Genomic DNA, 23417 nt, shown 5'->3' on the forward strand with positions numbered 1-23417 from the left:
CATGAAGATGAAAGATTGCATACTACTCTTACACTATCTTCCTCTTATTTGTCAGAGCACACTACAAATAAGCAATACTTCAGATGTCAGATGTTTGCTTCTGCCCTATGGAACTACTCAGCACACAGTTCAAAAGGGAATTAAAAAAAAAAAACCAAAACCCAACTCTCTTGTGTCTGAGTGAAGGACTGGATCAATATACCCTTAAAGTCATGAAACAAAAGCCTACCCTCATTCACTTGGTCTCTGAAAGCACTTCTGCCTGAAGACATTTCATGGAGTGTTTATATGATGGAGCACAGTTTAAATGGAGCGTGATAATAATAAAGAGAGGTGCTGAACTTTTAGAAAATGTCGTCCAATTCTGTGAGCGATCACTTGTTTCAACAATTCTAAAATCTGCAACACACCTGATTTAGACTGTCAAATTCAGGGGTGAATAGTCCTGCAGCAGACATCCAAAAGTAGCTATTTGTAGTAAACAAAGATATTTTTTTTTATTTTCCCTTAAAGTGGTGAAATCCAGAAGCAGGCACACCCAGCAACTTCCCAGTACCGAAGGGGAAAAAGGAATTGGGAAAACAAGGTGGAAAGATATTACGTAAACTAAACAGGCGAGTAAGGCTACAAAATATAATTGATAATAATAGCCCGCACATACAAAGACTTACAGCTTTTAAATAGACTTCAAAGAAACAGACTTCAATCATTACTTAGCTACCTCCACAGCTGCAGTAGGTATTTTTATCTTCTTCTCCCTCCCAAACACACTCAGGTGTCAAATTATATTTGGCACTTCCTAAATTCATAATCCTGACACGTTTTCCAGGACTTGCTTTGTCACATTCGCTATTTTTTAATCTACTGCTATTCGGAGACACATTTTTACTGTAATAACACTACAACACTTCATTATTTAAAAATTAACAAAGCGAGAGATCTTCCAAGCTGCTGAGAGCTGGCCCGTCACTGCTCTCAGCAAAAGCAAGCATCGTTTCAGGTCCAGCTGCAGTAATATCAGAGGTAAGTTATCAAGCAAACATTCATTTTTACCCTAGAAATGTAAAGCAATAAGGAGAAAAAAAAAAAACCCACATAACATTAACTGTGTCTAATTAATGGTAATATCTGTTTATACAGACCTTGCATTTGGTAGCTATAGGGAGCCTGTCCAGGTTGAGGTGTGCTAAAGCTGGCACCGTAGCTTAGAAATCCTGTCTGTCCAGGTGACTGTGACTGTGCCAATCCACCTTCTGTCTTGATGCCTGCCCACAATGCACCTAAATCAGTTAGTGACAGCAAATCTATTTGTTCATATTCAAACAGGGATGGAAAATAAAATCACTTAATTAACAGCATTTTTAACATATACCTATTATTGCATGCATGAGAGAATGAATATCAAGAGCATGCACAACTGAACAGGGTAAGGGCAGTCTAAAAGCACACATAAAACTGAAGTTCACCAGGGAGAGGTTAAATTCAAAACTGTGTTTCCAGTAACTGCAAAAGAAATTTATACATGAACAGGAAGTTGCATTATTCCTTTTTTCCTTTCCTGCCAGAGGCTAACTTTTCCATATATTCATGACATTTCACAGGGGTAGATTAGCAACTTTATATGATTTTAATGAAGCACAGCATAGCCAAGCTCTCCTGCCATCTACCCATTAATGACATAACTGAGATTTGCATTGTATAGTATTCATACATGAAAATTAAATGGCTCTGAGTGCAATGGCTTTCTAAGGAATTAGAAGTGGATAAAGAGAACTAGCAGCATTAAGTGTAGTGATGATTTTCAAAGCTAATTAAACACTATAGGAAGCATTCAGTCTTTTAACAAATAAATACCTACTAGACAGGAACTATTCCTGAAGCAGTCTCCCAAACTGGGAAAAATATAGCAGAAAGTCAGTAATCTGCACTGACAGGGAAATCCATTACACATCACGTTACCCTCTCATTTCCAAATTTATTAATAAAAGAATCCAAAGTCCAATTAAATGAATGGCTTGCCTCCCAACTTCAGTGATTCTTCCCCTAATTTGTAAGGCAACAAGTAAATACCAGCAAGTGAAACACTGAGGAAATGCACACAATTCAGCCTCTGTCTCTTAGTTTTAATTATAAGGTTGTCCCAACATGAACTACCATTTAAAAATAATTATAGACAAAGCAATGGAAAAGTAATACAATACTCTTAGGTTTCACTGTGGCATTCAGTGATACCTCATTGTTCAGAAAGCACTGTTATTTGAACTGAATTAACTAAGTGTGAATTGGTAACATTCCTTTGAAAATGACTGTTAACCTAAGTCCATTTCCTGGTTGGATTTTTAAAAAAATAATATTCAACAATGTTTGAAGGTAGGAGAGGGCTGAGAAGTTACTGTGTTTGCAAAACTTCAATATCTCCCTATGTACAAACGGCAGCATATTTTCTTCTGCCATTTAAATAATTATTTTTCAACTGCTGTCATTAATTACCCTTAATTTCTTCTGCCAGACCTGCTAACTGCCTGACTAACCCTGTTTGCTTGTTTTTCCTTGATGCTTACTTGCTGCTTCTATTTCATGTTACAAATAAACAATTCCAAAGACAAATCTGACACCTCGTTACCAAGGGGAAACTCCTGCTATGGATGTTTTGGTATCAGTGATCCCCATTTGCTGTCTGTTTCAGGACTTCTGAAATGCTGGTTAAATATTGCTTAGAGAAAGTTTAACTAAATCAAGCATTAAAATTTCTAGTCCAGGTTTAACGGCCTGATTCAACTCTCCATCTCAAATGAAGTGGGAGGAGACAATCAAAGGCAGCGGCTGGAGGATGCCACTTGAGTGAAGACAACTTGGCACTGACGTGCTCTTTTGCAAAACTCCATGCTATGAAGAGCCTTTCATCTCCTGGGACTTACTCTTCCCACCTGCTCTCATCCAGAAGGCCTTCACTCATCAGACCCTGATGCTCCCTTCTCTTTCTCCCAAGTCTAACGTATGCAAGGAAGCAGAAAGAGACAGTGAGAAAACATAAGGGGACTGCCAGGGTCTGGAAAAAAAAGAAGTTGGTAAGCAAAGCTAGCTTTGCTGGTACTGCAGCAGGCAGGAGGAAGGCGCTTCAGGAAATTCTCCAGCCTCCTCAGGGGCTTTGCAGATGGACCAGAGCCAGGAGCCCCTGGGAGGCAGCTGTCATGGCATTCCCCTCCACCCCCTTTCCTGCCTTCATGGCTGCACCACGGTGGAGGTGGGGGAGTAGGAAAATGAAGAGGCTAGAGGGGCTTTCCAGACAGCACCTTCCCAAACGCTGCCCTAGAGAGAAAACTTCAGGGAGGCTGATAGAGGAATTCACAAATATTTTTTCTTCTAGTAAGCCCCAGAGTAAAGAAGCAAAAAAGAAAAAAGCCCCCCACTCCAACTCAGTTTTCCTTTCACGTGTGTCAGGTGTCCTCTCTTTATGCCTGCTGGAAGCTCTCTGCCTGGACGAGAGAAAAGCAAGGCAGGTGGTACAAGGGGTCTAAGCTGCAGACTGAAGAGGAGAATTTTGGCTCTAAACAAGGCTTCAGTTCTTGCCTATTGCAAATGGGCGACCCGGTGTTCCCCATGTGATTTAGTTGTGGAACACTGATTATATGATGTGCCTTAAGTATACAAAAATATATACGGTGTTAGGTCCCAAAACTTTTTGATAGTTATTTGTTTTTGAATATTACTCCTATAAAGTACATAAGCAAGAAGCACCTTAGCCCCAGTCACGAGGCACTGTCTGAAAGGAACAAAATGCCTTAAAATCCACTTGGCTCAGGAGCTGGGGGTTTCTGTGGTCAAAACTAGCTCTGCAATGTAAAACATCAGGCAAAATGATCCAAAGTCCTCGGCACAGGGGATGGACTGGGCAAAAAAACAGAACAAAACAAAAGAGCAGGCAGGCATGCTAACCCCCAGCGAGCAGTTGCCAAGTAAAGCAACTCTCAATTACAGCTCCGACGACAGCGAGACAGCTAAACTCAAGTAGTAAAATCAAGGCCTTGCTGAAGTCAGTGGGAATTTTATAGTTGACTTCAGTGAGCTCAGGATTTCATCCAGAGGAACCAAGCAAAAAAACAAAAGTGTCACTGTTTGGGCTGCCCAAGCCACCACGGCCAGCCAAGTACGAACATGAGGTATCCACAGGAGAAACGGGTCAAGAAAACCACAGCAGGGAAAGGGGGTGTCTGTTATCACACCGCCTGATCCAGCTGGAAATAGCCAACAAGCTCTCATCAGCAACATGAGCTTCTGGGGGCAGGGGGAAGGATCCCCGTCTCCATAGTCTTGAAAATGTAGTTTGAATATTCTTGAAGTATTTTGTAAGTTTAAAATATAAGGGTTCAAATTGAAACGAAACATCCTATTTATGTTTGTAACCATATTTTTTGCAGTAAGTAATCCCAGGAAGAATGCTCCCTTGGGTCATAGTTATTGATGATATATTAACAAAACACATTTTTTTTAAGGTAAGTGGAAATAATAATCTATTGTACCTACTTTTCACAATAATCTGCTGTAGGATATACTTGAGACCCAGTGGATTTCAGCTTGCAGATTTCAGGCTGAAAGATTCACCCGTTTTGCACTTCAACGTTTTAATAATTTTAAGGGGCACAGCTTGTACTGTGGGTTCTGTCCTTTTGGTATAAAACTTACATCACCTGAATGTATCTTTACAAAATATGCTGCTAAAAGCATGTGGATTGTATATTTTTAATATATTCCCCCAGAGAAATATAAGACCTATTTTCTAATAATGCATCCTCGCTGCTGAACTGCTATGTGGTCTGCCAGCAGACAGTCTGGCAGCAAAATGGTCTCACCCACAGCAGCTTGTTTTTAAATTAAATTTTTTTGGAAATATTTGCTACTTAGTACTATCACCTTCATCAGGCAGACAGAGCTTTAGTGGCAATTTACTTCAATTTTCACCTCCAGGGAGTTTTGAAACATTTAAAGTGAATTTTTTTTTGGTGTGGGTCTTTTTGAATCTGTTTTCACCTGCTGAAAAATCAGCACAGCTTCACCAATTAATTTGGGTTCCAGTAATCTGGATCAGCTGAAATTCAGGCCTTTATGTACTGACGTACCCTATGGCACTGCCGGGGAGTGGAGCTCCTCGGAAAGCCACCAGGAGCTGTGTCTGTGTAACAGAAGTCCCTAGACCTCTTTTCCCATTTCAGCGCTGGTTTTTGTGTATCGTCAATAAAAACCTAATTAATCTCCCTCCTTGATCCCAAGACGGAGACATCCTCTTGAGTAGCTTCTTAGACCTTTAATAAATAAATCGAGCATCACCCACTCCAGTGGGGAAATTACCAGCCTTCCACAAGAAATGCTCGAGAGCACAGCCGTCCCACTATGTACTGGCTCAAGGGCCGCGTAATCTTGATCTAAAGAAATTTACCTCAGGAAAAAAATAACATGGACATGCATTTCTTACCATATGAAGGGATTCCATAGGGTTGGCCGGGCTGGGGGTAAGTGGCATAAGCTGTAGCTTGTTGCATCCCCGTTGTAAACTGTGTCTGCCCATACGCAGCCATCGTTTGTGAAGAGGGGGTAGGAAGAATATGTGGGTATGGTCTGCTATTGATTACAAATGACAGAAAATAGGACAGAGACCGCATTAGACAGACATGTGTGTACTTATTTTTAGCCTTATTATAATCCTGCTACTTCATTAACACATAATCATAGGCTGTGCTAGACAACAGAAAGTATAAGACAAAGACAAAACAGTAAGAAATCAATAATAAAAAATAAGTAAAACAAGAACTTTCCAAATATTTTTCAAATACATTCTTAGCATTTTTTTTAAAAAAAGCTTTTTTTTTCCCTAGAAGCTGCTGCGGTTTAAATTATGACTTAACAGATGGACCCAATTATTATTTTAAATGAGGTTAAAATCTGCCTATTTCAGTTATTATTATTACTACTACTATTATTATTTTCAAAAGATATCATACTTGGAAGGGTAAATCTGTGGTGGGGAGAACTGGTGTGTTTGTCTTGGGCTGAAACCACTGCTTCCAATTGCTGCACCAAGGAGAAAAGAAAGCACACAGAAGTGTAAATACACACACCGAAGATAAATATTATTTTTCCTAATAGAATTTCAGAGTATTAACAAGATTTTAATTAAATTCAAATATCAACGATACCTTAGATAGAAAATAATATTTTATCAGGAGCTATACAAGAGTGCTTAACATTAAAATCTTGATTACAAATCTCAAATACTAAATTGCCTCTTTGTACAACTCCTGAGCAGTAGTATATTCTTTGCTCACACACAGACAACATTTTCAATGCAAACAACCTATTTCCTAATGGAAACATTTCCCTTCATATTTTTCAAAGGATTATTGATATCTCAAGTGCAACATTTTATTAACTTTTAGAATTTTTAAGACCTACATTTTATGAAGGAGCTTTATGCGTGTCTCGATTGAAAACATATGGCCAGCTTCAGAGCACGTGCCTCTCTTTTTTTAAAAAGAATAATTCCATAATACAATGTATTACCATATTACACCTCCTTCTCTTTCCCCACATCTTATCTGCTTTCTAAAATGCTTTCAGACCTTCAAAACAGTCAGCGTTGCATAAAGATGTCCAGTGTGCAAATGTTCCTAGTGAAACACTTGAGCCTCAGAGGCTCAGTGATGAGCTTCTCCCGCGGCAGCCCAGCCACCGCTGACACAGAGCTTTATACCAACCCATCCCAATTTCTTTCGGTATTTTTGGGTGCTGCCGGGAGCGTGGCGGATGTGCTGGCATGCTCTGCTCTGGGTGTTATTTTCAGGAGCCCTTCCCTCTCTGGTTACCGTTTGGGTGCTATTTCTTCTCTGGGTCCCAAGGTGGGTTTTGAAGCCTTTGCCAGGAAGGGGTCAGCGGCAGGTTATGAGACTACTGTAAAATCAGACAGCCAGAGAAACAACAGGCCCTATCGCTAAGTACTTGAAAATAAACAAGGCACGGATAATTACCCTTCGCCAGCTACCCCTTTCCTCGCCAGCTATAGGGAAAATCCATCATCCTCACACTCCGGGAGCACTCACGAAGCGTGGAGGGAAGCCAGGAATCTCTTTCTGTGCCTTCCACACCTGACAGCTTTTCTGTGGCTTGTGAGGCTGCAGATAGGTTAAGTGTTACGGTCCAACCTTTAGTCGGATCACCGCAGATGTACGTAGCTACTAAACACACTACCTTTTCTTCTTTCAGAGATTTAAAATACTCTAGAAATCTTTTTTTGGCTTTCAAGTTTGATGCTTCCATACTTGACAGCACACACAGAAAATGGAGGCTACAACAAGACCGGAGAAGGACTGGCTACTTGGAGCCTGATGGGTTGAAAGATGTCAAATTTTGCTACTCTGGACATATAAGCCCATGACACAGTATCAGATCCTTTTTTATTTGATTTGCATCTTAAAAACAATGTGCTAGAAATACCACAGTTAATCCACAGGTACGCAAAACTGCAAACGTCTTGGGATTTTCTCACGGTGTTTGTCTCCTATATGTTAGAAGCCAAGATGTGTTTGGCTTCCAGGAAGAAAGCAAGCCTGACAAAAGAACGAATACCTTGATAATAATAAGACCTACCCCTCAATTGCAACACTAATCACAGAGGCAGGTATGTTTACTCACAGAAAACAAAAGAGTAATTACTCTGGGCCAGAATACTCCCTAGCGAGACTCCCACTGAAGACCAATGGACATTAATAAGCCTGATGCTGTAATGCTCCTTACTCGGGGAAAACTCCTATTGACTTACACCGTCTGAGTAAGACGAACAGAAATAAGCATAAGGTGCAAAGTGCACAAGGCCTTTTAACAGCTGTGTGCAGATTTAGACCACATGAGATAAGAAAATAGTAAATGAGAAAATGCTGAGCTTAAAACCTTTGTTTATTCCTTACCTGATCCTGAGAAATTGTCTAAAGACCCGTCTGTGGTAGTAGTAGTAGCAATCTCACTGCTGCTCATTGGTTCTGTTTTAACTACAGAAATATAAATAAAATATATTCTATATGCACCTAATATTCTTGCACGCGCATGCACACACACTCACTACAGCCACAAATTCAATAAAGCAAAAATCTGCCGAAAATGTTTTAAATCATGGCTATAGATATTTTGCATTTTATGTATTTGTGTATACAAACAATGCAAAGTACTGGCAGCTATGATTTACACATACATATAAAATGATCAAGAGGGTTATTTCTGTCCCCAGGGAATAAGAGCCACTGTAACAAAACAGAAGTCCCCATGCAACTCTCTGCACCTGTCCTGATTCCTCTTAATCCTGCAGATCCAACAATACGGGTCCACATTTAGATCAGGTCATACAGACATTCACAGGCTCGAAAGAGCAATTTGAATAAGACAAAAAAGGAAATAAATTTTAAATGGGTTTCTCTGAGGGCTGCTCAATTTTTTTTTCCCATCCAAATAACTTTTCAGAGGAAAAATGAGAATTTCTGATGAAGTAAAACACTTTCCTCATGGTGTATTTCTCCTCTCAAAATGAAAACCAACTTTGTACTCAGCAACCCTGAATAAAAAAAAGGGGGACAGTCCTGACCAGGTACTTCAAAGAATGCTTTTACGTTTTATTCCCTCTGCACCCGCAACCCAACACAGAGAGTAAAAACGAATGACAGTAAGAGAGATTCTCACCTGGCTCATGCTGTTTCATAACCGATTATTAATTAACAACTTTTAATAAAGCCTCACGTAAATTAAAAAAATCCCCTTTCTATTACACCAGCACAACCTCAGTAACAACAGTATTCCAATCCATGGAGCAAGGATGGGGTTGAACTGGCATGGATGCAATCAGGCACAGTACCTACACGCAGGGAGTTATCAGATCAGCACAGCAATCTCTCAAATCCATTTTTACATACCTAGCTTTTGGAGTTACAGCACACCAAAGGCAACTGAGCATGACATTTCAGAAAACACCGGAGCTGATCTATCAACTTCCCACCGCTTTCACTCCTGTTGACACACACAGTCACCGCTTCCCACACACCAGCGCTGGTGCATACCTGACCTTTGAGCAAGGCAGTTCAGTAACACTGCAGAAAGTGAATCCGAGAAAACCAAGGTAAACTGCACCCAATCTGACATGTAAAGCCTTGGTGTCATCTTGGCATACATGTGTATGTAGGCTTATATGTTTGTCTACACATATGTGCTCAGGAATTGTAACCATCACTAGCAGAAACCCTTTTGGTGCCAGTTTTGGAAAAGATAAAGAAGAAGCACCTCCCCTTTGGAGAAAGAGGGGCCTTTCCTTTCCTTACAAATCCAAATTCATACTTCCACATGCCTAACTAGTTTCTTCACCCAACCTCATCCATGGGATTTATATGCAATCTCTCAAGACTCTACTAATTGCCCACTATTTTCTTTTGAGTCTCACGTGAGATGTTTTGTCTGCACACACTAACTCGGGAGATCAATATTAGCTCCACACAAAACTCATATATCTGCATTAGCAAGCAGCGCAGCCCAGTAAAGAAAGTTTCATGCAGTGAAATGGCTGGTGCCGAGGGTCAAGTATCCACAGTTTAGGCATTCCAGGCGGGGTGGGGTGGGGTATTCATGCTAGGTTTAGTCTTGTCCTAAGGACTGAGCACCCATCAGCAGCTGGAGAACATTAGCTGCACTTCTGCAGAGCACTTTTTGAAAGAAGTGAAGTCCAAGAGCTTCCACAAGGTGAACTAACGTGTGGTAAGGAAAGAGCGTCCAATAGGTTCACTTCAGGAGTGTGCTAATGATCTGAACAACAACTCTTAACACAAATCTATTTCTTAAAAACACAGCATATAACATCCAACATTCATTTTGTAACTAAATACTGTAAGTCTAACTCACAGATGCAATAAAATATTTGTTGCAAAGTGTCTATCCCAACTAATTTTCCAGAAACTACCAGATTTTTACAGCAAGTTCTACACAGTTTGTTAATCTAGGTTCCAAGAATTATAGAATCTACATTGTCTTGTGCTTTTTCTTAGAAGTTTATCACAGTTACATTTTACAGTCAGACTAGTACCTTCATCATAGATTACTCCAGCTTTCCCACAAATCTGCAAGTCTTCTGAACCTAATTTCCATAATGCAATTATACTTCTGGAAATAACAATGAAAGAAGCTTTTCTCTATAGCTGACAGCTGTGGAGGAGGAGAAGAGAGGAAGATGAGGCAGATCAACTTAACTCGGGGTAAAGGGTGGAAGATTTCGGTATATGCTTTCTCCAAACTCATTCCCTCTTCTCTACTGGAGAAACAATTCTTCTATATTCCTTATAAAATCAAGTATTGTTTGGAACACCACAAACTAGCAGTCCAAGGACTACGCTGAGCTACCTCACACAATATAGAGACCTATAGCATCATTTGTTCTAGATAAAGATTTTTAGGATAATTTCTTTCTAAGTGGATGTAAATGCCCCTCTTGCCACTGGCTTAAAAGCCCACTTCATGTGCCTTTGCACCTACCTGGATCTCAGATCCTTGTTCAAGATACCATTTTGGGGAAAAAACGCATCAAAATGGAACTTCTATTTCTATGGCTCATGAGCAACACTTCAGTGCAACAATGTTTATAACTGAATGCTGTTTACTAGACATACTAGTTTTGAAGATACAGGACAACATACATGAACTGCAGTGCAGTGCCTTGTTCATGGAAGTGGATTCTACTTGCTGATTGAGGTGCTCAGAAATTTTTCGTAACAACTGTTCCTTACATCTCCTCTTTCAGCTGTTTTATTTCCTGAATACACCAAAAGCAGGATAAGAAAGGCTGTTCACATTATTCCTGATCTGGATACCCTTTTAGTAGGGTGATAATAAGTAAGCCCTATCCTACCGTCTTTAGGAACAACCATGATCTTAGTGGAACTTTGCACCACAGCTCATTGGGAATTTAATAAAGATGGATAGGAATTGAAAAGCCCTCCATTCCCCAAACATTTAATCAAAATGCCAGAAAATGACTGCATATTTCTTTCTATCTGAGCCTAAACATATTTCAAGAGGATGGAAGTTTGCTATACAAAGAAATTAACTGAGAAGAACGTCCATGGTTTTACCCACTGGAAATACTTTCCATGTGTATTCTCACCACAAAGGAAGGTCTCATTTGCCCAAGGCCAAAACTGAGCATATTTTGCCGCAGAATCACAGGGAAAGCGAGCTGCAAAGGGATTGCCTAAAGTTATGAGCCTGTCACTCCATCACAGCAGCACACCAGCAATCCATGTCTATCAGGAGAGACGTATGGAGCTGTCCAAGGACGCAAGATCTCGGATGGGCACAGATCTGGCCCTGCCACATACTCCTTAAGCATGGATTGCAGTTTCTCTCCACATTTTCCGTGACAGTTAACATTTCTGCAACATGTCCTAAGCTTCACAGGATGACACTGGGCAACAAACATGAGTGGGAATATTGCCACACCTACACAGAACAGGCTGCAAGCTTGCCAGTAACTGCCAACACCATGCTCAGTCATGGCAGAGACTGCAGAAAGTGAAACGGGAAAGCTCCCATTTCTGCTGCTCCTTCATCAGAACAGACCTTTACAGAGGCACAGAATTATCAGACTTGCATTACAGAGACAGACTCTGATTTATCAACATGCTACTAAGTTTTAGGGCCAGTAAAATCACTCATGTAATAAAACAGAGTATCAATAAGAAGTTCAAGAAGAAAGCTAATGTATTCCTAACCTGCTGTAAAAATGCAACAGCTATTCAGGATTACTGATACAGATTTGGTTTATATACCAAGGAGCTTAAGAAACTGTGTCAACAGAGAGACATTTTTACCCCTTATTTTTCTTTCCTAGTCATCTATGAGATTCTAAACCCAGGATGTAAAAAGGAACTGTGTAAGAAAACAATACAACAAAAATAACAGAAAAAATATGAGTAGGAAATGATAACATACGTGCTAACTCTGAGAAAAAAAAGCAAACAATTCTAAACAATTCTGAGATGGCATTAGCATAACTACTAATCTAACTTTATATCAATTGTCAAGATATTTCTTCTTAAGACACTCAGAAATTGCAAGTGCAATGTGCTCTGTTTTGTCAGCCATATTACAAAAGGTAGTTAAAAATGGACTTACATGGCAGTTACTGGACTCCACCGAGAGAGAGAACTTCAGACCAGAACCCACAAGTTCACATGGTTCACTGGCCAAGTAACAACTTTCTGAGTTCACAGCTTGTCATTCATTCAGTCACTGGTGTCTATAGCAGTAAGGAGTGCTACGAGGAGTGAGATGCTGCCTGTTTAAAATCTGGATTTACAGACCTAACCTTTGGCCATTCCTAACACAAAAATTATATGAATACCTCATAAAGATTGCACCTTCAAGCATGCAAAAAGTAAGGTTTTTAAATACCTTTTTTAAATAACTTTGATTATCTAAAATACATAGGCTTGCTGTACTGAACTAGTCTTTGTCAACAGAAATATTGTAAACATGGCTGACATTAAATCAGTTTTAATTTTACAGTTTCAAGGCTGAAGTAATATTATAATGTTATATTATTTGTATTATACGATTAAGTGGGAAAAATCAAATCATTCCTGGCTGACAGCTCTCAGTGTTCATTGGCACAAAGAGTCTCAATAAAGTAAGTGAGGCTGTTAGTCCGTTTATAGACATACATATACAGTCTCTAGTCCTGTTTTGGTTTGTCTCAAGGTGACTCTTCAAATAATGCTGGCAGCTAAACACCAGGTAAATAATGCTGGCAGCTAAACACCAGGTAGGTATCTTGATTAAATATTTTATGTATCCGTTACTATTCATACACTGTTTTGCTTGATACCATCCTCTTTCTGTACCCACTAGAAGCCCAAAGCTCACCTGAAAGCTCAAAGGTAGTTGTCACTAACAATGGGACAAAAATTCTACCTCGAATCTCTAAGCTGAGGATATTCTCCATTATTTTATTCAAACTCTCCTCTTTTTGTCCTGAAGAATCTTGCAATTATAAACAGATTACTAAAGGTTATAGGTTACTTATAAACATATTACTTAGTTATACTAATTCCTATCCAGTACATGATTGTCCTTTTTTATCACAGACCATCAAATCATCAGCTCCTGACCATGAAGCCTGATAAACTTACTTGCTCCTGCTTCTCAAAGCAGAGGACTCTTCTGAATCTCATTGTCTGGAAATTACCAGAGGGTAATTACTACAAGGTAATTTCCAGACTAAATTCATGTGTAGCTTTCAAAGAAAGTCCCTGCTCAAAGCAGCACATTCTACTTCAAGCCCAGACTGTTTCCTGCTCTCCCCTCCTCTGATGTGAGAAGGCTTCAGAACTGCTGCAGTATTTGGGCTGCAGCTAACACCCAGCTTCCACTGCCTGCATGGCTCCCCCACAGCCATCGCCTTCCTCTTATGTTACACAGTACAATTGAAAGAGCTTTAACATCACTGCATCTGCTCATCTAGCAGTAAAAACCCATAAATTTACAGTAGCATCATCATAGCATCACCGTAGCATCACTGCTACAGTGCAAAACCAGAAAGAAAATTCAAAACCATATGAGTGGAGACAAGTTTTGATAGTATCTGTAGCTGCTAATCAAGATTTCACCCAGATATTCATCTGACAATTACAGTCATGGGTTAAAATACTCTCAATCGCTGCAGTTAGGAGATGAGTCAAACTAATGTTCTTAACCCTTCACACTCATTTGTCAGTTTATACAGAACGGTTGCATGTCTCCTGTCTAAATGAAGGCAGCAATCAATTCAGAGCCAGCAATCCTTTTAGAGGTGTTACGGCCTATTTCTTTTCTCTTCTTGTCTTCCTAAGTACCTGATTCGGAATCTGACCATGGCAACTCCCCTGTCCATGTGTAAGAGTTGGCACAGGGTCCATGTAAAATATCCACACTCTTTAACCAAAGCCAGACAGAATGACCACACAGTGCCACAACCACAGCCATTAATGGTGGAGAAGGTTGTCATCAGCTACCTTCTGGGAATATGGAGGCCTTCAAGTGAACAGAGAGCATCACAGAGAAGCCAAGCTCTGCCATTTGGGTGTGTACAAGACAGAGGACTGAGACACGAAGACAGAAGCAGAATGACAGTCTGGGTGGGACCTTTCATAAGATGGAAATAATATCCTCTACTTTTGGCCAGGGTCTGGACTCTAGAAGTGCCAGACTTAAAAAGCAAATTCACCTGTACAAAAAGGGATAGCACCAACTTGCATTCCCCTCCACACAGCAGCAGCAGCTTGTCTCATCAAACCCGGTGGCACAGGTACTTCACTCACTATCCAGGGGTCTGATGACATGAAGCATAACCAAGTTTCATGCTTTTTTATCTACCTGTGATAAGCAAAAATCCTCGGAAAATCACAAGACATAAATGAAAGTGTTAAATCATCAAGTCACAAGTCTCCAAAGTTGCTAAGGCTCTTCAAATATCAGTCTATTTCTTAGACTAAGATGTTCTACTCCCCTGGAGTTTCTGCTGGTGCACACCAACAGCAGGGGTTGTATTTTCTTCTTATCTGTATCACTGGCCAGGTGTATGATATTTCTATCTTACGCCACTCAATCATGTGATTGCATGCATGCAGATTGTGCATAACAGGCTGGACCCCCTGGAGAGATGCCACACCTAGTGTGATGTACTGCAGTTACAGCATGCGGATGAAGTAGTGAATACCTTCATAGGTTCTTGAGATCCCACAGCCAGTGCAAAGCTAGCTGTGCCACCGGGACTCTGGGACCCTCAGACACACTCAGAGGGTGCTGTCACACCACCACGTTCCATCCACAGTTTGGAACGGCATGTGCTCCCCACACATTTAGGAGAGGCTTGCAAAAATAAAATATATTAAAATAATGGTGCTCCCAATATGTAATTTTTTTAAAAGTCATTTGTCAATTGGAGCGTTTTGTTTCCCTCAAATGTCTGTGACCAGTACTGCTATTAACTTTTCACTTAAATGAGGCCCTGTCTTACAGGAAAATATTATGGGGGAAACTTTCACAAACAGATGCACATACATACAGAAAAGACAATAAATACACAAATATTTATTAGCCAATCTCCTCCCCAAGACCTTGCAACAGGAGTTGCTGGGCTGAGCCAACATAGGAGTCGACAAGTTATTTCACTGGCCAAAAACCTATGAAAGAGGAATAATAGAGCATTATGCTACATGTGCTCAGAACAGACGGAAAGACTCATGGGGAAGCAGGAGAATAAAAGCACAGATAAGACAAAGAGTCTGGAAGGAAGCCAATGTAATACAGCAAGAAGAAAAAGGTAAAGAGCAGGGAAGAAAAGATAGTCCAAGCCAGCCCCTTGCCTTCATATAAACGGGCAGTGACGCGTATGATTTTTATCCTCCAGAAGTGGCAGCAGGTTGAAGATTATTATTAGCCCCCACAGACCCCCAGGGTGCTTTTGTCACTCTGGGGCCTGGGACCACTGCAGTCTTTGCCTCTGGCCACGCAACTGTCATCCTGTGCTCTGCTGGGGCTGAGTAAAGAAGTTAGTATCAATAGCTCTTGACACTAACACCCTACTGAAATGGAAGTATTAGATTTACCTTTACTGTACTACTATTTCAGGATGTCTAAATATGGAGGTATCCCTGCATCAATTTTAAGTTTCATGCCGCCAAGCTCTTCATCACAAACACAAGTACAGAAACTTCAGCATACATAATTGGCAGAAACACGAGAAATGAGCAATTAAAAGGCACCAAACACCTTCCAAAGGAGGATCATTTTGTCTGCTTGCCATCACCTACCACAACTTTGCACCCCAAAGTAGACAAAATTATGAATAAATATTAAAAATGATTAATAACTTATACAAAACTAAAAGTCATTCACTGCCAAAGTGCAGGCTTGATTGCAATACTGGGAGAATATTTTGAGTGTTACAAAGTATTATTAGAATTACAACAAATACTCAACATATAATTTACTTACAGAAATCTCAATCACGTATCGTAACATCAACCAACTCATATCCTCTCTAGGGTTTTCAGCATCTTACTCCATCATTACTTCAGAAAATACTGAAAACTTTTTTTTCCATTCTATAATTTTGCAACTTGATAGCAAACTGTCCTGGGTTTGGCTGGGATAGAGTTAATTTTCTTCCTAATAGCTGGTACAAGGACTTTTCAGCTTCTCATGCCTGCCAACGAGAAGCCTGGAGGGGCACAAGAAACTGGGAGAGGACACAGCCAGGAAAGCTGATCCAAACTGACCAAATGATGTCATGCTCAGTATATAAACTGAGGGGGGGGAAGTTAGCCAGGGCTGGAGCAGGATCGCTGCTCGGGGACTGGATGGGCATTGGTCAGCGATTGTATTGTGCATCACTTGGTTTGCTGTGGTTGATTTTTCTCCTTGAGTTTTATTTCTCTTTTTCTTATCTCCCCTTCCCTTACATTTATTAGTATTATATTTTAGTTTATTTCAATTATTAAACTTTTCTTATCTCAACCCATAGGTTTTACCACTTCTTTTCTGACTCTCCTCCCCAACCCACCAGGGCAGGGGAGGAATGAGTGAGCGGCTGCGTGGTACTTGGCTGCCGGCTGGGGTTAAACCATGACACAAACACACTACACAGCGCTGCCTTTTGAAAACCTGAAGATGGATTTACATTCACCAGACATAAAACAACCTGTCTAATGGCCACCCATCAGATAGTCACGTAGTGGGGAGCTGTGACTGCCTTTGTGTGGGATCTCATTCTCATGTTGCAGCAGGTACTTAAAGAGTGAGAACCCTTTTTTTTTATTCCAAAGGAATTTTGATGTCCAACTCCCTTTGAAGCCTCCCTTCCTATGTATCTTTGAAAATCTGATCTTCGATTTCTTATCCATTTTCCCTTCCCGCTTGATATGAAAATGCCTTCTCTCCTTCCTTCTGAACATCCAAAAACGAGGGCAGAAGCACCTCCACACCCCTAACGTGAATGAAGTGTAGCTGCTTGGAAAACCGCAGCTCCTTCTCCCAGTCTTCATCTATTCTTTTCTATTCCAGTTGCATAAGGCATCATCACAATGGCCCACAGGCTACTGTTTCTCAATCTATGTCATCCATCAGACCTGATTAACATTCTTTGGATAAGAGTAAAGATCACTGTCGTCAGAAACTGGATGCAGTTGTCCACTATGGAAAACAGCTTTGCCACTCCTTTCAAATTTATTGATTACTCGCAGCCTTTCCCCTCTAAAGTGTAGCTACCAAAGTGAGCACTGTTGTTGGAATAGCCACTAGCTGTCTGATAAATCGTTAACGAATGGCAATTTTATTAGCTTCTCTTGTTATTGTTTCTTTAACTCCTTCAGTATCAACCCACCACAGCAATTCACTGACAAAGGATGATTAGAGATAAGGCACAACTATGAACATTTTGATCCCTACTTCAATTATCCTTTTTTTTTCTCTTTAAGAGGTTTTCTTAGGCAAGTCATACAGGGCCAAATTGTGACCAGTGTTTGCTGATCCCTACAACAGAGGGTATTTTGTGGAAAAATACTTAAAGAGAACATGGAAGCCCCCAATACTGCAGTATTTATATTATCAGCACCACCTTGGCACGCCAGGACTGATTTTTCTGAGTGCCTTCAGCCAGACATTTTAGTGTTACTCCTCCGCATTTCATTCTGGGAAATTTCTGACTGGTCAAGGTCTATAATTTCCTTGTTACTTCCCCACCACTGGTTTGAAGACCATGCCACCCAGCCCGGAGAAAAGAAAGAAAAAATCAAACACCAACAAAGTAACTATTTCTTATTAGCTATGATATTTTTTTAATCAAGATGTTAAGGAAACGCTACTTTTCGCCTCGCCACACATACATCCAGAGCTATGAAGACTGCCTCATGATCTGCCACAAACTTAAAAGGATAGTCTTTTTTCAACAGAAATCATTATTGTCTAAAAGAATCCACAGAGAAATTGCTGCCTGAGACAGAAGTAGTAAACCTGACTTGTTTAAAAATGTTTATATAAAATAAAATAAATAGCAGTCACCCCAAACTCCTTGGATTTCTTCAGCTGCAGTCCTCGGCCAGCACTACCTGATCAGTTCTGCACTGCAGTAATTTTGCTCCACCAAAGTGAAATTAAGCACACAAAGAGTTATTATATAAAAGCTGCATGCAGAGATTAAACTCAATCACACAACTAAATCCCCATTCAGTGCTTTGAAAATTTACCACTAAGTGTGAAGCTAAAAATATTAGCTAATAACAGTGAGCTATCTTCCAACCACATCCTCTTGTAGAACAACATCAATAAGAGACAAGTCTGAAAATGTGCCTTAGAGGAATTAATGAACATTTGTTTGAAACAGAGCCATTTCACTTTGGGACAGGTTTTTTTTTTTTCTTCTGGTTTTTTTTTTCCCCTCCCCCTCATCTAGTGAACATATCCTGCACTTCAGGGTATGGAAATCTGTTGAAATCACACCCATAGTCAAATCAAATTTAACATATCTTTACAAGATATTTATAACATGCAAATACCTAGAGGCCTTGTTTCTCACTCACATGAAGTTCCCTCATGCCAGAAACAGAGGGCTCTTTCATGTTAGTGAGGATGACTGTGTAGCAGACTAGAAGCTGGTTTCACACATTACATTTAACCTGTGAAGATTCAGCAACCCACATCCCCACTCCACGTGCAGCAAGCAAGCAAACCATACTGCAGCATTTTAAGAAAGGTGTTGGGCAAGCCCTTATGACTGCATCCTTACAGTCTGCACTTGTGTCTCAGCAGGACTCTGCTTCAAGAATCTCAGAAAAAATAGTTTTACTTCACCCTTCCTTAAGGGAGAAAAACAACAAAAAAAGAAACCCTTGCTTCTTTTGCTCCATTTTTTTTTTATAAGCCTGTTTAGCAGCTCAAGGAACCCAAACCAAACATTTTCTCAAGATAAAACAGATCAACAGTAAGAATTCCACCTTTAGATTCTTAGGCATCTGCTTCGCTCACAAATTTTGTCTCTTGGCCGGTGCCTAATTCAGAAATAAATTACTCTATAGTTTCTTTCACAAACTTTTCCTTATTTGTCACTTAAGAGCAATCAGAGACAGGACTTCTCAGTTGAGCAAGTTTAGACCAGAATCGCCAAGCACAAGCTATTTCTCAGAACACTTTTTGGACAACATCTGAAAACACATGCTGAGTGCCCACGCCTGCTGCGCCCACCGCAGCCACCCAAACCTGCGGGGCTCTGTGTGCTAGGGCTTAGCAACCAGTCTGCAGTGCTGAGGAGGGTCATGTCACCTGAGGGAAAATTGCAAACAAAAGAAAACCGTTTGGCTTCATCTCAGAAGGTAAACACATTATTGCAAGCTACAGCTTTCTGGGTAGCACTCATCCCAAAATTAATAAGCCTGAACTTCAAAATTCTTGCGTCAGGTAAATAAGATACCGTGTTTTAATTTACTTTCTTTAATAAACTCTGATACCTACCTAGAAGTTGGGATATTATTTCCAAAATTATTTGCCATCTGAGGTCAGCGCGTGAATAGATACAATATATGGCTCATTTCCTGACAAAGAAATATTAAGCACCCCGTTTTTCAGAGTGCATGCCTCTGCACACAAAACCTACTTAGAACAAAAAGTCGAGCCAGATGGTGAGCGTCTTTCAGTGTTGCAAGGAACACTCATTTTTGTGCTACTAAAGAACCTTCAAGTTACACACAAAGTACAAAAGCTGGTGAATTTTACAGCAAAGGCTTTCATGAGCTAGAGGAACTTTAATTTGAAATGGTCAAGCAATTTTATCCTGTACCAAAACTGGTATATACCTGATAATATGATATAAAAATATAATAATACTTGGCTATTTAAAAGGCAGAAGACTCATCTGTGAACATAAAATATTTTTCTGCTTAAACTACATTAACATACCAAGCACTTTAGGTACTCCTTAAAAGGCTACTTTTTTTTTTTTCCCAGATAGCTTAAAATTCGATTGCAACAATACTTTTACAGCAACTGCAAAAAGTAAATTATACACAACTCTGGCACAAATGCCTGTTAATCTGATAACCCATAAACCCTCCCCACTACAGAGGACTCCAATTAGAATGAATAACAGAGATGTTTGGGGAATCGAGGGGGGACGACATCTGTTTGATTGACATGTGCCTTTCCTGGAAGAATGCAATGCATGCCCATAATCCTAAACAGTCTGACAGCACTAATATGACCCAATTCTTAGGAAAAAAAAGCCGTATCTCTGCTGCAGCAGTTGTTTAACTATACATTTATATTGAAAAGTAATATTAAAGCTGCACGACTCTCTTTTCCAGTAATGCATTAAAATCTCTGCTCACATAGCTAGGCAAATGTCATATACGATCTTTCCTACTACTGCCACAGAAATGTTACAGGACAGAGCATTTTATGCTGCTTATTTTATAAAGCCTTCTGTGTTTCATTATATGTATTATTATATGCATTATATTTGTATTATATTACCGTCAAAGCTGTTAGGTTGTCCTGCTGTTAGTATTTGACTGAGAACAAACATAACTTATCATCTGCCTGACTGCTTCTTGAAAAATAGGTATCAGCTTACCCCATTGAATTACTACACCTGTTTGAATTTTGGCCACTCTATCAGAGCAGCAAGCTAGCCTGAGGAAATTTCAACACTCAGTTTTTTTATTAGCCTGCTTGAAAAAACTTTCATAGCCTTAGGAGCCTGCAAAAAGTGAGAACACACAGAAATACCAAAATAGTGAAAAAGACTGAAAGATTGCATTTTGTAGTACGACAACTGTAAACACCTCCTTTTTTTCTCATCACTAAACTACCCTTTCAGGTTTTCTGGATTATTTTTTTTTAAGCTCTGCACATACTACCTTCTCAGTACATTCAAACCGCATGAAAGGAACATAAACCTGGAATGAACGCTATTGCTGAAACTTGATAATAGTAACCACTAATAAACATTGATCATTGGCTTTACACACCATGTTACATAAACATGGAACACATAAAATAGTATAACATTTTCTCTATATAGCTTACTGACTGCAAGACGACAATGCAACAAGGAGAAAAACCGAACGGTGAACGAGTAAATAAATGGCGGCTCACCTTCTGTGCCATTGGGTGTCATGGAATTATTATTTATATGGGAGTTATCAAGTTTTGGACCACTGGGGGATTCACTACTACCACTTAGTCGTCTATGTGGGCTGGCTAGATCCTGCATTTCCATAGACCTGAAAACAAGATGCAACTAGTTTTAGTGACATATTCAACATGGATTACAGAGGAATTACCTATATGAGATGCAGCCCACTATTAATCAATATTCCAAAACCACTTACTAAAAACTGAACAGCTTCTCCCAACTTGATCTTTCCTTGTGCTAAACTCCTTTTGTAGCCCCCCGTACGATAATTATTTTTGCAGCTTCTGACAGAGTAAAATTGAGACACAAAGTACTGTACTTTAAACATTCATGTCACTTTGTATTTTTAAGATGGGTACAAAGATGGAATCCCCAATATATGAAGACACATGTTCTCTTAACAACAAATTAACACTCTGCTTTTTCAAGACGTACCATTCAGTGGCAATATAATGGGCCTCCAAACCAAATAAAACACTTCAAGCAATTGTGGAAACCTATCATCTACTGACAGGGAATGAGATATTCCTGATGTATGTGTTTACTCTGGCAAACTACTTAATTGTTCCTCTGTTTCCGTTGAAACAAATGCAGCATTAAAACATTATTATGTCTGCTCACTTGTTTGCTTTGTGGATTACATAAAGCGTGCCCAACTGAAAAGGGATATGACCAACATACAGTGAATCCATATAGGCGTTAGTATGCCTTAGCACTCTGCTGTATCTCAGCAGCTGTCGCTTAGTCAAAAGAAGAAGAGACCAATTCCGGTTGAAAGCAAAAATGAAACCTTTATACAGCACGCAAGCAGCTAATATTTCCAATTTGTGTTTTTAATAGCCTTACATAAAAAGGCCAACAGCCATCATCACCTTAATTTCCCCCTTGGTTGATGCTGGGGAAACTTATGCTTGAAGTGCCCCATCCTTCCGTTTCTTTACACCTAAAACTTTTGATATTGTTATTTGATGTGCTCGGTCTAAGTAATTGCTCCCAGTAGAAATTTCATAGGTTACTGTGCCTCCAAGGCATCTGAACCAGTAATTTTTCACTTTAAAAGAAATGCTTAGGCTCTTTTAAAGACTATTAAAATTATATAAAAAATTCCTCCCACGGTAATTGTATCCTTAAGCCTATGTGTCATTTCAGCTACAAAGTTTTCACATTTTAAGTGAGATTTTATCATGAGTTTCAAACACAAATCTTTCCTTTTATATTTCATTACCTAAATCAATCTACATGTAGAGAAGTATGATATGGCAATGAGTTTGAAAAGCCAGTAACTAACATAAAGTCAAATAATTCAGTGAAAAAGTGTACACGCTCATGGTTTACAGACATGGTTGCACACACATAAAAGCAACGACACTCCAACACTTACTCATCTGCCTAATGCGGAAAACAAGAATACTTATCACCTGAAGTTAGAAAAAAAAAAAAAAAAAAAGAGTAGAACACTTGCAGAAAAATAGCAATTTTCAATCAAACCCTTACCTGCAGCTTGAGGAAACAGCAACATCTGAACTGCTTTGGGACTTCTGCACCTGTAAACCAGGGAAACAAACAGAAGCCTCTATTACTCCGCTTTACTACAAGGCCTTAATTTAAAGAAAGGATATCACCACAGATGACAATTCTGTTCTTTAAACCCAAAAGGAGAGGAGGAGGGCGCGGTGCCCGTGAAAGGCATATTGTCTTTAAATTGAAGGCTCAACTGTTGTTTCCCCGGCAGGTCTCTCTCCCTCCTCCCCGCGCCGGGGGACGGCGGCCAAGTGACGGGATAGTGATTCATCAGGGGCCCGTGACAGCTGCAGAGGGGCTCACTCCTCCCACGGCACAGCACGGCACGGCACAGCACAGCACGGCTCTGCCGCACACCCCCACGAAGGTAACCCCGGCGCACTGCCCGCCAAGGGCAGAGGGAGCCGCGCCAGCTCCGAGCCCCCCGGCATCCTCCACCCCTCTCGCCTCTTGTTATCTATCACCGGCGGAGTTCTCTCTTCCTCCCATTCCCTCAACTCCTGGCACCTTCTTGCCCCCATCACATTGGCCTTCCTCTTCCTCCGCTCTTCGCCATCCTTCCCCCGCATTTGGGCAGTGGGGAACCCACCAGTCTGCTCACCCCAAAGGCGAAGGGCGAAGCAAACCTGAAACCATTTTGGGGAGGGGGGATGGG

General features: G+C 40.3%; 1 protein-coding gene across 9 annotated transcripts in view; it reads right to left on the reverse strand.

Annotated features, from left to right (window-relative positions):
* The window catches only part of EYA1 (EYA transcriptional coactivator and phosphatase 1), an 86339-nt gene extending 63348 nt beyond the window's left edge, over positions 1–22991 (reverse strand). For 2 of the 9 annotated variants that reach the window (XM_040588630.1, XM_040588629.1), the window contains exons 1-6: positions 22736–22991; positions 21202–21329; positions 7956–8036; positions 5997–6066; positions 5471–5613; positions 1143–1265 (exon numbers count right to left, since the gene is read on the reverse strand). In XM_040588630.1, coding sequence (XP_040444564.1) covers positions 1143–1265; positions 5471–5613; positions 5997–6066; positions 7956–8036; positions 21202–21325 — 541 coding nt within the window. In that variant the 5' untranslated portion in view covers positions 21326–21329; positions 22736–22991. Of the gene's footprint in view, positions 1–1142; positions 1281–5470; positions 5617–5996; positions 6067–7955; positions 8037–21201; positions 21330–22735 lie in introns of those variants that run through there. The other 7 variants (XM_040588627.1, XM_040588626.1, XM_040588624.1 and 4 more) reach the window with 5 other exon arrangements.
* Positions 22992–23417: the final 426 nt, after the last annotated feature.

The sequence above is a fragment of the Falco naumanni genome, chromosome 3 (assembly GCF_017639655.2).
Source record: "Falco naumanni isolate bFalNau1 chromosome 3, bFalNau1.pat, whole genome shotgun sequence".
Taxonomy (NCBI): domain Eukaryota; kingdom Metazoa; phylum Chordata; class Aves; order Falconiformes; family Falconidae; genus Falco; species Falco naumanni.